This window comes from Odontomachus brunneus, unplaced genomic scaffold, assembly GCF_010583005.1.
Source record: "Odontomachus brunneus isolate Ranch 3 - 2012 unplaced genomic scaffold, Obru_v1 Obru_scaffold_024, whole genome shotgun sequence".
Classification (NCBI taxonomy): Eukaryota; Metazoa; Arthropoda; class Insecta; order Hymenoptera; family Formicidae; genus Odontomachus; species Odontomachus brunneus.
This window is the reverse complement of record NW_022639474.1, coordinates 128,373-142,858: the sequence shown is the minus strand read 5'-3', so window position 1 is coordinate 142,858 and position 14,486 is coordinate 128,373. Positions and strand designations below refer to the sequence as shown.

The 14,486-nt window shown below is 35.5% G+C and overlaps 1 protein-coding gene and 1 long non-coding RNA gene across 2 annotated transcripts in view; both read right to left on the bottom strand.

Annotated features, from left to right (window-relative positions):
* Positions 1-1,948: 1,948 nt before the first annotated feature.
* Positions 1,949-2,515, bottom strand: LOC116842308. Its single transcript, XR_004377706.1, has 2 exons — positions 2,250-2,515; positions 1,949-2,078 (listed from the first exon to the last, which is right to left on the bottom strand). It is a non-coding gene; the product is annotated as an uncharacterized LOC116842308 (long non-coding RNA).
* Positions 2,516-6,705: 4,190 nt separating this feature from the next.
* Positions 6,706-14,486, bottom strand: part of LOC116842349 (plexin domain-containing protein 2) — a 41,504-nt gene continuing 33,723 nt past the window's right edge. Inside the window, exons 3-8 of the mRNA XM_032811441.1 lie at positions 13,741-14,130; positions 12,571-12,763; positions 11,899-12,108; positions 11,041-11,433; positions 9,817-9,956; positions 6,706-9,204 (exon numbers count right to left, since the gene is read on the bottom strand). Of these exons, the coding sequence (XP_032667332.1) occupies positions 9,136-9,204; positions 9,817-9,956; positions 11,041-11,433; positions 11,899-12,108; positions 12,571-12,763; positions 13,741-14,130 (1,395 nt within the window). The 3' untranslated portion in view covers positions 6,706-9,135. The remainder of the gene's footprint in view (positions 9,205-9,816; positions 9,957-11,040; positions 11,434-11,898; positions 12,109-12,570; positions 12,764-13,740; positions 14,131-14,486) is intronic.

Genomic DNA, 14,486 nt, shown 5'->3' with positions numbered 1-14,486 from the left:
ATTTTTTAAAAGAAAATGTATGTTTTAAGAAAATTCATATTTTTCTTGATTTGAATAATATTTTATATTAGAGAAATAGTAGAGTATAAATATGTTATTAAATATACAAAAATTATATAAAAATCGAGCGTGACATCAACAATTTATTTATACCTCAAAAACAGATCTTAAGAAATAAAAATTTAATGTTTAGTAAATAAAATTGTAATATCTTCCCGCACGTGTATTGCAATACAACAAAGAAAAAAAAGCTATAATATTATTATCTGCAACATAACTTTTACACAATCCTGCTTATAATAAAACAAAAAGTTCAAGAATCAATGACAAAAAGTTTTTAAGTTGAGCCAAATATCAAAGTTATACAAAATCCATTTTGGAATGAATTTATATAAATTCTTTTAAATATGCATTGTTCTAATGATAATATTAATTGTGGAATTATTATTTTAATTATATTAATTTTATAATTATTTTTATTTCATTATATTATAATAACTACTGTTTAATTTTGTAGAAGCTGCGTATTCCCAGTGATATAATAAATACATTATATTGTGTAATTATTCACATAGCCACTAAGAGGCGAGCGCTTAATATCGCAATGTTATAAATTAAGATTTTATTAATAAGAACTAAAGAACCACCGTTGCGGTTGTTGAGCGTTATTTTATATTCAACATTATATTAATTATAAATTACAAAGACGTTTTGACCATGGGATATGGTCCTCTTCAGTTTATAGTTGTCACGAATTCATCAATACATGTAAAGGACACCGGTTAATGTCATACGCTGTGTAAGCTGTTTGCGCCGGAAGTACTTCATTGTTGATAAGCTCGATGAAAAAGTAATACAAAATCAACAATAAAACTAATGCGCAAATGGAGAGATAATAAATTATCGTAATGTTAATTTAATAATAATAATAATAATAATAAATAAAATAAAGAAAATGAAAAAAATATATAAATAAAATGAAAAACATTTTTTATTTAGTCGGCTAATTTTAACAGGCCGAGTATTGATGTTCATAAAAATAAAAAATTTTTTAATTTCCATCTATCGTACTAGGTCAACTATTTTTTCTGCAAAGTTGATTTCAGATTTATAATCAGCGATCGAAAAAACACTTAGATATTAAGTTTCATTGAAATTAAAAAATTTCATCAATATATAGTCCGCCATATTAAATTGGCTATTTTGAATTTTAAAAATCTATTTTCAAATTTATTGCCAGCAGTCAGCAAAACCCCCGGCTATGAAGTTTTAAATTATCGGACTGATATAAAAATTCGTGCTTTAAAGCATATGATCTGACATGTTAATGAATTTTAACAACTTTGACCCCTTACATTTCTGAAACCAGTTCTCCGTTCAACTTAAAAACTTTTTGTGTTTGATGTCTCATTATAAGATATCATTTGACCCACAATTTAATCCCAAAACTGCGGAACTAAAAACGTGATTTCTGCGGACGTTTTCTCTTTTTGATCACCAAATATACAACAATTTTATTAATATGTTTATTAATTTTATATATTCTCCATATTTCTGACAGCCCGGTCGTTGTTAAATGTAAAAAAAAAATAATTCTGCAATCTCACGAGACAATACATTTCGATGTTCTTGAACAAAATAATTCGTAATAATGCGTAATGGCTGAAACAAGAATCTTCTTTTTGTACTACTTGGAATTATAAATGTAAGAACCATGAAAGTTATATCGTAATGTCATCATTATTACGATATATAGGAGGAAGTATTGTAATTCTATTTTTGAAGTATCAAACGTTGTTCATTAAAATTTATATTAGACATATTATATATTTCTCAATCTTAAACTCGAATTTTATACGCGTCTTCCTCTTTGTTTGCCGATATTTAACGCTACATACATAGTAAATAGTAACTAACCTTGTAAATCTAAAATTAAAACACATATTTATATAATAATTGACAGCATTTATTTATAGCAGCACATATACATTTATATATTTGGACATTTCACTTATTATTTTCTTGTTTTATTGCTTTATACGAGCATTCAGATTGATATGTTGCTGTCAGACGTTTTTCTGCAAGTACAAAAAAAATAACTCGTTATTGCTAGAAGTACATTCGTTAATATATTATTTTACTATAAACAAGTAATGATTATCACTGGAGACAATGTATCTCTGAACGTTCGGAAACATATTGTAAGCAAATTACATCTCGTAATCTGTCTTAACCTCTTTTAATTATACCTCGTAATCTCTTTTAACCCCTCGGGATACATATTCTACGATATTTTGCGAATCCTTTTGGACATTGCGCACTCACGGACAAAGTGAATGTTGATATCAATGAAACAGTAATCATCAGATATACAACCAATTTACTCATATTGTTCTCCATGTTTCTGGTAAACGTGTCGTTGATGACTAAACGACAAATTTAATAAATCTGCGATTTTCCGGGACTGCACAATTCGATGCACTTGAGCGAAATGTGACATCTGACACAAAAACCTCTTTTTTATACTGTCTAAAGTTATAAAAGTAAGGTTGATAAAAGTTATGTCGCAGATAATGATATTATCGTTTTTTTTTTGGTTTTATTGCGATACACGTGCGGAGAGATTTCCGGGTAGGATTTTATCGGGGCACGCCCCAAGTCCATAAAAAGCCTAGATAGGCATGCCCTAAAATAGGCTTGGCATCATTGAGCCTAGAAAGGATGTACAAAGGCAAATTCTGAGTAGAATTTCCTTAACAGACCCAGAATAGACACTATTGGGGATACTCCTAACTAGGTCTACCACTGTTGCGTCTAGAAAGGACCTACAAAGGCAAATTCTGAGTAGAATTTCCTAAACAGAATCTGAATAGGCGCTATTGGGGATGCTCTTAATTAGTCCTGCCATCATTAGGCCTACATATGGTCAAGCAAAAGGATTTCTAAATGAAAATTCGTAAATAGGCCCAAAATAGGCACAGATGTGGATGTCCGTAGACATCAACACAACAAGACATGTACTTATATAATTCAGTCAGGATCTCGTTTATTCAATTCTTAATAAGTTCAAATAGTTTAAAGTCTTATAGAATTTTACAGTCTTAGACTGAAGTAAAATTCACATAAGTTTGAAGTAAAACCAAAATACCTATGATTTTGGTTCTCAAAAATAGAATCTTCCAAATAAGGCGTGTCCACATAGGGTTGCACACAGCAAGCTTTCCGAAAAATAACTTGGAAATTATATTAAAATATAACATTGAAATAATTTAGAAATATTTGTGGAACATTTTATCAAAATCTTTTTCACTAAAATATTTCAGAAATCTCTTATAATAAGCGTTGATTTATATATTTATATATAAATTTAATTAATTTAATGAAATCTTATATGATAAAAAGTGGATTTCTCCTTCTTTTAATCGTACTCCTTTATAATTATTCAAGGTTTATAGTCTTTCATGACTTTATTTATTTAATAACACTCAACAATAAAAAAAATTTTACTATAAAAATTTAAAAATAACGAAATGAAAGTGGAGATTTTGTAGACTTCACCTCATTAGCTAAGGGTTAAATTAATAATAAAAGTACGAAAAATATAATTTTTATTAAAATTATATCATTTTATTAAGTTATATTATCAAAAAATTATGTGTTAATTACTGTGTTAATCACAACACGTAAAGAAAAAATGTAAGACGCTTATATCGATTGAAGAAGTGGTGTAGTATCTAAAGCAACATATTTATAATCCAGAGGTGCCTCAGGCAGGGTCCAGGTTTCCCACCAGTGTCAGTGAGAATTTTTAAATGTGATGTTGCATTGGAATCAAGTAATCTAAAATTTTCAAATAAAATCAGCAAGCGCGCGCTGTGACTTTTACGAATAGTTTCTATTAGAAAAAAAATAGTACATATTCATACATAAAAGAATATTTTTTTCTACTTAGGCATGTCCAGATAGGACCTACATAGGCGTGCCAGAATAGGGCTTTGTTAGATTTACAAATCGGGTGCTGACTTACAAAAGCGTTACATCTCTGTTTAGGGCCTATTCGGGCTTGCCTGAATGGCGCCTAGACAGAAATGGGGAAATACTATCTAGGGCTTTTACAAGCCCTCTTTTAAATTCCTACCCGGGAAGAGGTGAACAGAAAGGTATAAAATTTGAATTCAATATATTGACATACTCATAAGTAAAATACAAATAAGTTCCAGTAAACATGTTCGATATTATAATAATAGGGCAATACTTTCATCCTACATGTTTTGCAATATGGAAGATTTACAATATAACTTTTATGGTTCTTATATTTATAGTTCCCGTGGGAGACATTACGCATCAAGAACCATTTTGTTCAAGAGCGACATATATTGTTATGTAAGATTGCAGACTTATTAAATTTGTTTTTCACAATTCACAGCGACTCATATGCCAAAAATATGGAGGACATCCATATCAGTAATATCAATGTGATCTAATTTTCATTAATATCAACTTTTCTACTTTAATTTTAAGAAGGGTGTGTTTATATATTTCATAGTTTCGCAGGTTTGAAGATTTTGTTTTTTTATTTGCAGGTAAATGCAGGTCTGATAATAATGCGTTGATTTAAAAATTTTTATAAAACACAATAGATGCGAGAGGATATAAATAATGGTTATATAAAAATCAAGCATGACACTAAAAATTTATTTATTTCAAAAATATATTTTAAGAAATAAAAATGTAATATTTAGTAAATAAAATTGTAATAAATATCTCCCCGCACGTGTATCGCAATAAGACAAAGAAAATAAAGCGATAATATTAATATTTGCAACATAACTTTTATCGGTCTTATGTTTATAACTTTAGACAAGGACTGAAACTTTATGAAAAGGATATTCTTGTGCCAGATATCACATATCAGGAATTATTTCGCTCAGATGCACCGAATTGTGTAGTCCCGGAAGATCGCAGATTTATTAAATTTGTCGCTTAGTCATCAACGACACGTTTACCAGAAACATGGAGAATAATATAAGTAAATTAGTTATGTATATGATGATTACTGTTTCATTGATATCAACATTCATTTTGTTCGCGGTTGCGCAAAAAAAAATCCATCGGGAACATTTCCATATGGTGGAAGATGTATCAGGCCCGATTAAAACGAGATATAATTTGCTTATAATATGTTTCCGAACGTTCAGAAATTCATTCTCTTCAGTGATAATCATTGCTTGCTTATAGTGTGATAATGGTATATTAACTAATGTACTTCTAGCAATAGTATTAACGAGTTATTTTGTTTATACTTGCAGAAAAATGCGTGTCTGACGGCATCGTATCAATCTGAATGCTCGTATGAAACAATAAAACAAGAAAATAATAAGTGAAATGTACAAATATACAAATGTATATGTGCCGCTAAGTAAATGCCGTATAAGTAAATGCCATCAATTATGTCTTATTTGTATATTTTAATTTTAGATTTACAAGATTAGTTACTACTTACTATGTATGTGGCGTTAAATATCGGCAAACAAAGAAGAAAACGCGTACAATATGCGAGTTTAAGATTAAGAAATGTATAATATGTCTGATATAAATTTTAATGAATAATGTTTTATATTTTAAAAATAGAATTATAATACTTCTACCTACATAGTGTAATAATAATAACATTGCGATATAACTTTTATGGTTCTTATATTTATAATTCCAAGTAATACAAAAAGGAGGTTCCTCACGTGTGCATCATCACGAATCATCTTGTTCAAGAACATCGAAATGTGTTGTCTCGTAAGAGATTGCAAATTTATTCATTGCTTTTTTTTACATTTAACAACGGCCCGGTTGCCAGAAATATGGAGAAACTCATATTAATAAAATTGTTGTATATTTGATGATCAAAAAGCGTCTGTAAAAATTGTCCGTTTTTAGTCCCGCAATTTTGGGATTAAATTGTGGGCCAAATGATTATGTTGAGATATCAAACACAAACAAATTTTAAGTTGAATAAGTATGAGAGGTCAAAGTTAAAATTTATCAACGTGTCAAATCACATGCTTTAAAGCATGAATTTTTATGTCATTCCGATAATTTAAAACTTCGTAGCTGGAAGTTTTGCTGATTGCTGCATAATATATGTATGAATGTACTAAACTATACAAGTTGCGATAGCACTTGAGAGATCAAAGTGTACGATGCGGTTTAATACACTCAGTGTCATCTGATAATCGGAACAGGAACTGCAATCTCTTTATCGACTGTAAGTACAACATGGGATACATGTAATTTCTGGGTTCAAAAATGTAAAATCTCTCAAATTTTTCTTTTGCCGAAAATTGTTTGTCATAATGAATATGATGATGGTACACGGAAAAAAAGTTTGGTTAAATTAACCAAATATCTGGTCGAATATGAACGATCCAGAAATTTCGATTGAAGTAACCCGAATTCTGTTTAAGTCAACAAAAATTCTTGTTAACTTAAACAGAATTGGGGTTATTTCAATCGGAATTTCTGAATCGTTCATATTCAACCAGATATTTGGTTAATTCAACCAAACCTTTTTTTTCGTGTATGATGAATGGATATAGAATAATGGTAAGTCTATTCAATATTTAACTTTATTGCTACGTTGCTTATTCTAAATCTCAAAGAGAACTCTTTCGAAGGAAGATAATTAAAATAGAAGATGGGCACGCAGAGCGCTACTATAATAATTATAATATTTATTATCACAAACTATGAGTTACATCGTACACAGTAATGTAAGAAAAGCTGTTCGCAAGTTTGACGGTAATTCACTCTTCCGTCCCCTCCGTTGACTCGTCGCGCGATTAAGCTAATCGCGAGTTTTAGCGTGACGAGTTCATGCACTCTAAGCTACGAACATCTAACAAACGGACAATTAAGATTCTTTTTACAATTGCATTTCCCTCGAACTATTTCCCTATGGTAGGAGGATCAATCTCTCCAAAAACCTCTCGTTCAAGAACAGTGAGATTTCCCCTCAAACCCTTCGTCGTTTCTTTTGCTGCATGTCGATATATCATCATACCCAGAGGTTTACAAAGAAGGCACCGTTTTGACATTGAATTATACATTTACAATTAGATAAAAATTATATTGCTTCTCATAAGACTACTATATACACTCATGACCTAATATTACCATGTAGATGCTAACAAATTTTTATAATTCCTCTTGCTCTTTCTGGTTCTTTCTTTCATTTTTTTTTTATTTTCGCTTGTTTTCTTTTAATTTTATATGTATTATAAGCTGCTTGTGTGATCTTCCAAAAAATCTCGTCGTAAAATATATTTGTATATAGTCGTTATATATAATCATTTATATGTATCTATTTATAGATATGTTTTTGTATATGTCTGTGTATGTGTGTGTCTCTGTGATACAAAACGCTGAAGCTGCAGCTCGCACGTGGTTGCGTAATTCATTCTCGAGAACGTGTTCTTTGGAATGTAACGACAATAGTCCGAACGATTCCAGGACGAATTTTACGTAGGCTAAATTGACGGATACTTCAGAATGATTTCTCCTCCCTTCCTATCGCACAACTGCTCAAAGAGCTCGACGAACTGTAGCTTCAGCACGCTAGATTGGAACTTGAAACATTCAGTTTATATGTCAATTCGTTTCTTCGCTCGTGTTTCCCCTTCTTTTTCCTTGCTCTTCTCACTGTGAACATTGCATACACGAAACAGTAGTAAAGTTGTTGCGATTAAAAGAGAAAACGGATTTCTTAAACAATAACAAAGTATGTCGCACGCTGCTGAGAATCACATAAATGCTCGACGCGTACGGGCGTCATCCGTGCTTCGATATTACGATCGCCCTCGACGAGAAACCATCGTAAACATTTCCTCTTAGTCGGGTCGCCCAACAGTCGGCACTACGATACCGATCGTTCCTATCGTCGCGATTTGAGTCATCGACAATATTTTAACACGTCTGCTACCAGTGTCACACGTGTGTGACAGCGCTCATTTTTTCTCCTGTGTCTACACATATAAACAAAACTAAGCCTGTCCTACATATAATTACATTAAGAGAAAAATATGAGGTGGTCCATGGGAAGAGTTTCCCAAATGAACTCTGGTCGTAAACGTGTTAAGGACGTTTCTGTCGCGAACGCGAATGATCCATGCGACTCGCGCAACAAAACGTCGTGCGAAACGTTGTCTCGCAGAAAGCTCGTGAACTTCTTTTTATATGATCGCGACATTTATGTCGTTGCTCAGTCCTCGTCGTGAAATCCACATCAACGGCGATCTTGTCGCGCGTACCTTGACGCGCAACGATTAATCGGTCCGAAGCTTCGCAAAGTTGATGTGTATAAAACTTTCGCGGATTTTCCGCCGGGTAGCTTCACGGAAAAAAGATATGGACAACTAAACATAATTTGCTGTGTTAGCCACATTATTTTGCTGCAGGAACCAATTTTCTTGCTAAGATAACAAGAAAATCTGCTCCTGCAACAAAAAAAGTAGCTAAAGCAGTAAATTTTGTTTAGTTATCCATCTGTAATAAATTTGCTGAGTTAGCCACTTTTCTTGCTGTATAGGCAAATTTTCTTGTTATCATAGCAAGAAAATAGGTTCCTGCAACAAAGAAAAAGTAGCACAGCAAATTATCTATATTAACTATCCATATATAGCAAATTAGTTTGCTGCTGCAGCAAATCTTTTTTCCGTGTTCGTTTTTCGATTAGTCGCAATTTCTCCCTCTCTCTCTCTTTCTCTCTCGATTAGCCCTCGTTAAAAATTCCCTTTGAATCAGTCCTGTTCTTGTTCCCGATATTGTTGTCAATGGCGTTCGATCGCGGGAAGTATTGAGATACACCGCGATAACATTTCCGTCAAATTGTCTAAAAACGCTACACATGTTCGCTTGCCACTTCGGTCAGTTCGCTTCCGCTACATCGCGCTGTGTAATCGCTGTAAGAAGATGATTATCCGTAATTACATAATTGAATGTAAACCTGACGAACAGCGCGGCGTCCCGAGCAAATGTGTTCGGGGCCTGTTTTCATCTCGCAGACTCGATACACTGTACAGTTAATAGGAAGTTTGGTCCGACAGTTTCGTTATTGACTGTGACTTGATCCCCGTTGACACCTCATCACATGTGGATGGTCGCGGCTGTGTAACGGGCCTCACCTCTTCGCCAGCTCCATTGACTCGGACGGTACTGAAAAGATGACCCCGAGATAGATGAGATTAGTGGGCGAGGGATTAATTACGTAAAGTATTCCGAAATCTCTAGAACGCCGAACAACAATGATCAATAACAGGAGTCGATAATACATATGACGATAACGATGACGATTTCATCGTCAGTAGAATCAGTAGAGAGACAATGAGTATTTTAATCGGCAATAAAATTGTTATAAGCAACGTGAATCAATATCAGGCATTAATCGATTAAAATGTTAACTGACTAAAGCAATTAGCAGTCGAAATTAATCAATCAATTAAATAATCATCTTCTATAAAATCACGAATAACGACTGATAAAATTAATTATTAATGAAACTTCGATGCGACTGATTATAAACTGATTAATAATTAATTTTATCTATCGATTAAATTATCTGTGATTACATCTATGATGATTAATTAATTTTAATTACTGGTTTGTCGATTATTTTAGTCAAACAAAATTTTAATCAATCAATGCCTAACACTGATATACATCGATAATAGAAAAAATAATGAGCAAGGAATAAGAAATCGTCAATCACGCGGCATGATTCATTTCTTTTTTATAATTTAAATATTCTCATAGTAAGATTTTTCTTACCCTTATCAACATTTGTCCTGATGCACTGTGAGGATTGCGATAAGCATACGCACCCCAACCTACGAGGCCCACCGCTAAAGCAACGACGGTGAGGATTCCGATTATTCCAGAAACGCTCATATTCATGTTGTCGCGAGCAGCTAACAAGAAAAAACGAGACGTTCGGCATTAGTGATGCATTTAATCATGCTTTTGTGTTATTCGAGATCCCGGAAAAAAGCAACGCTGGTGGCGATAAAATGCAAGTAAGTCGAATGATTTCTGTTTAAAATGATAGAAGATACTGGCTTCCCTTTCCAATGGTGATTTTGCATCCCAATCTTCCCGAGCAAAAATGTATCTAGTAGAGCAGATTTCAAAACTAGTAGCTAGATAGTAATGACTAGATAAGTTTTCTAGCCAGTGATTGGCTCGTGATTGGCTAAACATTCCTACTCAGTCTTTGAATGTCAGGACTATAAATAACTATACCAATTACCATACCAATAGATATTGGCTAGAGGAAAAAGATTACATAGTAACGAGATAGAAAATAATCGGTAAATTCTGAATAGAACTTGAAGATCAGAACTATCTAGTAACTATACCACTGATAGTTATAAGTTATTTTCTTGTATCTAGCTACTAGATAATTTTTCTGGTACAGCCATTAGGAGAAGTGAGCGTTACATTCCTAACTAGTAGCAATATAAGACCCAACTTTTCTGTGTCATTACTAGACAATTACTAGATTCAATTTTTGCTCGGGTTTAGGGCGCATTTAAAAAGTTTCATGAATAAACTGTTTTAGCCCAAACTACCTGGGTTTCTTATATTTAAAATATCTAAACCTAAGTGTTCTAATCACAAAGTGTTGAGGGGATGAAAGCAGAAGAAAAGGATGAGATATCCAGATTTTGCATTTCAAGTAGGCTATATTTTCCGCAAAGTCTTAAAAAGCAGCTATGCAAAATTTGATTAGATCGATTGAAAAGTTAATAGGGAACATACAGATAGATATTTTATTATTATGTATACATATATAGATTATGGGTTATTTATAAAACTTTCTCTCTTTCTTTCTTCAATACGTCTTGATAAAGAGGATACAAAATCACCTCTGGAAAGGAAGGCCAGCATCTTCTATCATTTTCTATCCGTCGTTTTAAGCAGAGATACTTCGTGGAGCGATAAATGGGAGATTCGTTCGAGATTAGCGAGGCGAACGACAAAAGACAGACTTACAACTTTCCAAGGCGCTCGTATCAGGTCTCTCCTGCTTCGCGCTCATCTCATTGGCGGTGATCGTTTCCTCAGGATGTACGTGACCATCGTGGTCGTATTCCTCGCCTTTATATATCTTGACGTTCGAAGGGCAGTTCGCCGATTCTTTGATATTGCGCACGTCGCAACCCTTCAGCACCCAGTCTTGCCGCGATCGAAAAGTGCCGGTGCTGCATTGATTCAGTTCCGGGCACCACTTGCAGTCGAATTCGTGCACTTTCGTCAGACAGTCGTGACAGTTGTCTATGTCGAGGCAAGTGGGCAAGGCTTTCAGGTAGATGACCGTGCAGTTCATTATGTCCTGTCGATTGAAGTTCACGCGGTGGTACTCGTAGATGGTTTTCCGCCGGACAACTGCGAAGCGAGACGAGCAAATTGAGAGTTTGCAGAGTGGACCTAAAGTGTGTTCGTGTGCGTACACGTGGAAATAATCACGTAACTCGGAGATAACGCGCTAATAACGCTTCCAATAATAATAGACCAGATAGCTCTATACACATATACATTATATCCGCGTTATTTTAACTTTAGATGCGCGTCTAATTGCAAATGTATGAGGTTGTAATCTACCACTACTTCATAATAACTCATAATCGTTTCCGCGGTACTCGCCGTCGAACGAATTCGCTTGAGCCACCTAACTCTACCCACTCGCATCTATTTGCATATAAATATTTTCTACGATCACGTGTACAATGACTCGTCCGCAGCCGCTTGTGAAATCGACTAGTGCGCGCGATAACTGATAGTTACGCGGTAGAGATAGTTATGCAACGCGGTCGAGACGAACGTCGGTGTCTAGGCGCGCACTCAACTCACAGAATACTGTCCTGTCCATGATGTAGGCGTCGCTCAGGCCAACCTTGACAGGATGCATCCTGTCCTCGATCTGTTCGACCACCAGAGGTATGACCGAGTAGACGAACACGATGTCGCCGTTCTGATGCAAGGTCACCTGGAAAGTGAACGCGCCGGACCCTGGTTTGTCCTGCAGCTTCACCTTCTCCCACTCGACCGTAAACGCGGTGCCTGGCGGATAATAAAGGATATAATCTCGTGCCTTTTCCTGCAGGAGTCCTTCTGACTCGGCCTGCCAGGTGACACGCGACTGTTTTGCGCCGTTTCTTTGCCGCCGGCCGCTTGTGGCGGCGTGTTATTACGTGTCGTTAAATCGTCACGCTGCTTTTTCAATCCCCGTGGTAGCCGATGACGCGAATGCCTCACGACACGCTCGACTCGATGCAAGAAAGGAACGGCAGATCGGTTAAGAAGGGTGGGGCGCTCTTGTTAATAAGAATTAAATCGGGAGTCTTTCCGCCAAGTCGCAAGTGCGGAGAATGAGCCGAAGGAGATTTCAGCTATGTAAAGGAGCTGTGTGTTGATTACGACTGGACAGAGTGGAGAACCATCGAGCGTGCTTGCGGAAAATGCAAGGACGAAGCGTCCTTCGCGCGCGAAGGAGAGCCCCCGTTCGAGAATCCGATGACTCACCATTGTCAGCGTATTTGACGTAGCTGGCGTTCGACAGGCGGGTATCGAAATTCGCCATGAGCGGTGCGATGTATTGAGTGGCTGCCAGCCAGCTATGCACGTACTCGCCAGTATACAGGAAACCACCGGTGGCGATAGTGATGTTACGGACTTTATGTCCGTAAAAAGGAAAGTCGAACTTCAGTTTGACAGTCTGTAACGTAGAAAATTGCGTTTCAGTTGGTTTTGCGTTTGTCGTCGACCGAATTGCGAATTTATCGACAAAATCACAATTGCAAGATGAAAAAATTACTCTTTATACCATCTTATACCATTACTCTTTACCCATCAATGCAGTAGCATAGCCAGAAAAAAGTTTCGGGAGGCGCTGTACTTTTTACTTTTGACGAACAAAAAAAAGAACATTCGAAAAAATTTTTATCACTCTTAGCGTAACCCAGAAAATTAATTTCGGGGGAAGGGCTGCAGCCCCCTCAGCCCCTCCCTGGCTACGCCATTGCATCAATGATAATTTCGTTAGACATCTCTGGCTCTCTAAAATCCGTGTTGACAGTTGCCATCCTGAAACTTGTTCCACGTGAGATATTCAGATTCTAATTCAAAGGTAAATCCAAGTTTGTTCATTTAATTACGAGATATGTGGCATATATGTACTCGTGATCGCGATTCAACGGAGAAACTTTCGTCTGACTGAATTTCAATCTGAAGATCTCACTTGAGACGAGCTTTAAGTAATAATTATTAACACGCGCTTCAATTTCTTGGAGTGTAACCTTCACTAGAAACGAGTGAAAATTCATTTAAAGCGACAGTTTTGCGAATAAATATTTTGTTCAAATTTAAAGTAAATTCTTTATTGACACTTAATCAATTTCTAAATCTATTTCTGGGATGGTGAAATTCGTCATATTCACTCTTCAATTTCGCGTGAAAATATTCACTCGATGATTTAGAGCAGAAAATTCACTCCATATGAACGAAAATTTACTCGAGTCCGAACGACTCGACTGCTTTTCGAGCAGAATTTCACTAAAAGTATTATAAACCAGTTCAGTTCTAGAAGTAATACTACATATTACTTTTATCATGTATATTCCGCTTAATTGTTTTAGTTACTTGTCGGAATAATTAGCAGGAGACACGCGGTAAGGCGAGCAAAGCGAGTCTTACCGCGGCGCGTCGATGGCTTTGACTGAGAAGGTGGTTGACTTTAAGCTCCGGATGATTATCCATATCCACCCAATACTTCTTGCAGATGTCGGTGTCGATGATGAAGGTGCTATTATAATACTGGTGCGTATCGTAGACCGTCTTGGTGATGTTGTTCTGCGAGAGCGTGGTATTAGTCACGTCGGAGAACTTGTTGATCGAAATATCGCTGATTTCGCTCTCCGTTTTGTCGTCCTCCGTTTTGTCGTCCTCCGTTTTGTCATCTTCCTTCACGGCTGTCAGTTCCGTCACCTTCGTTTGATTTTTACTGTCATCACGTTGCCAATCCTTGCCGCTCGTCGTGTTGCTCCATCTCGTACGATTAGCCCAGATGTGCGGTGTCGGTGATGGCTAACGACAAAACGCCTTGTTATCGTTTCGATCTCATGTTTTATCCGCTCGTTGCACTATTATTTACCGCTTTAATTAGTGAGTACACTATCACATTCGCCATAACGATAATGATAATTCATAATTATCACAGTACTAATTAGATTATGCGCAGAACAAGACAATAACTATTATTTTGCATATCGCATATCATGAGATTCATTTTACGAAGATAATCTGATCTTCGAAGCTATTTCACACGGATCAAAAGCTTGATTAGATCAAATTTCTGATAAGATATGAACGATCCAGAAATTCCGGTTGAAGTTGTGAGAAATATATGTAGAAAACATCGAGAAATATGAATCTATTAACAT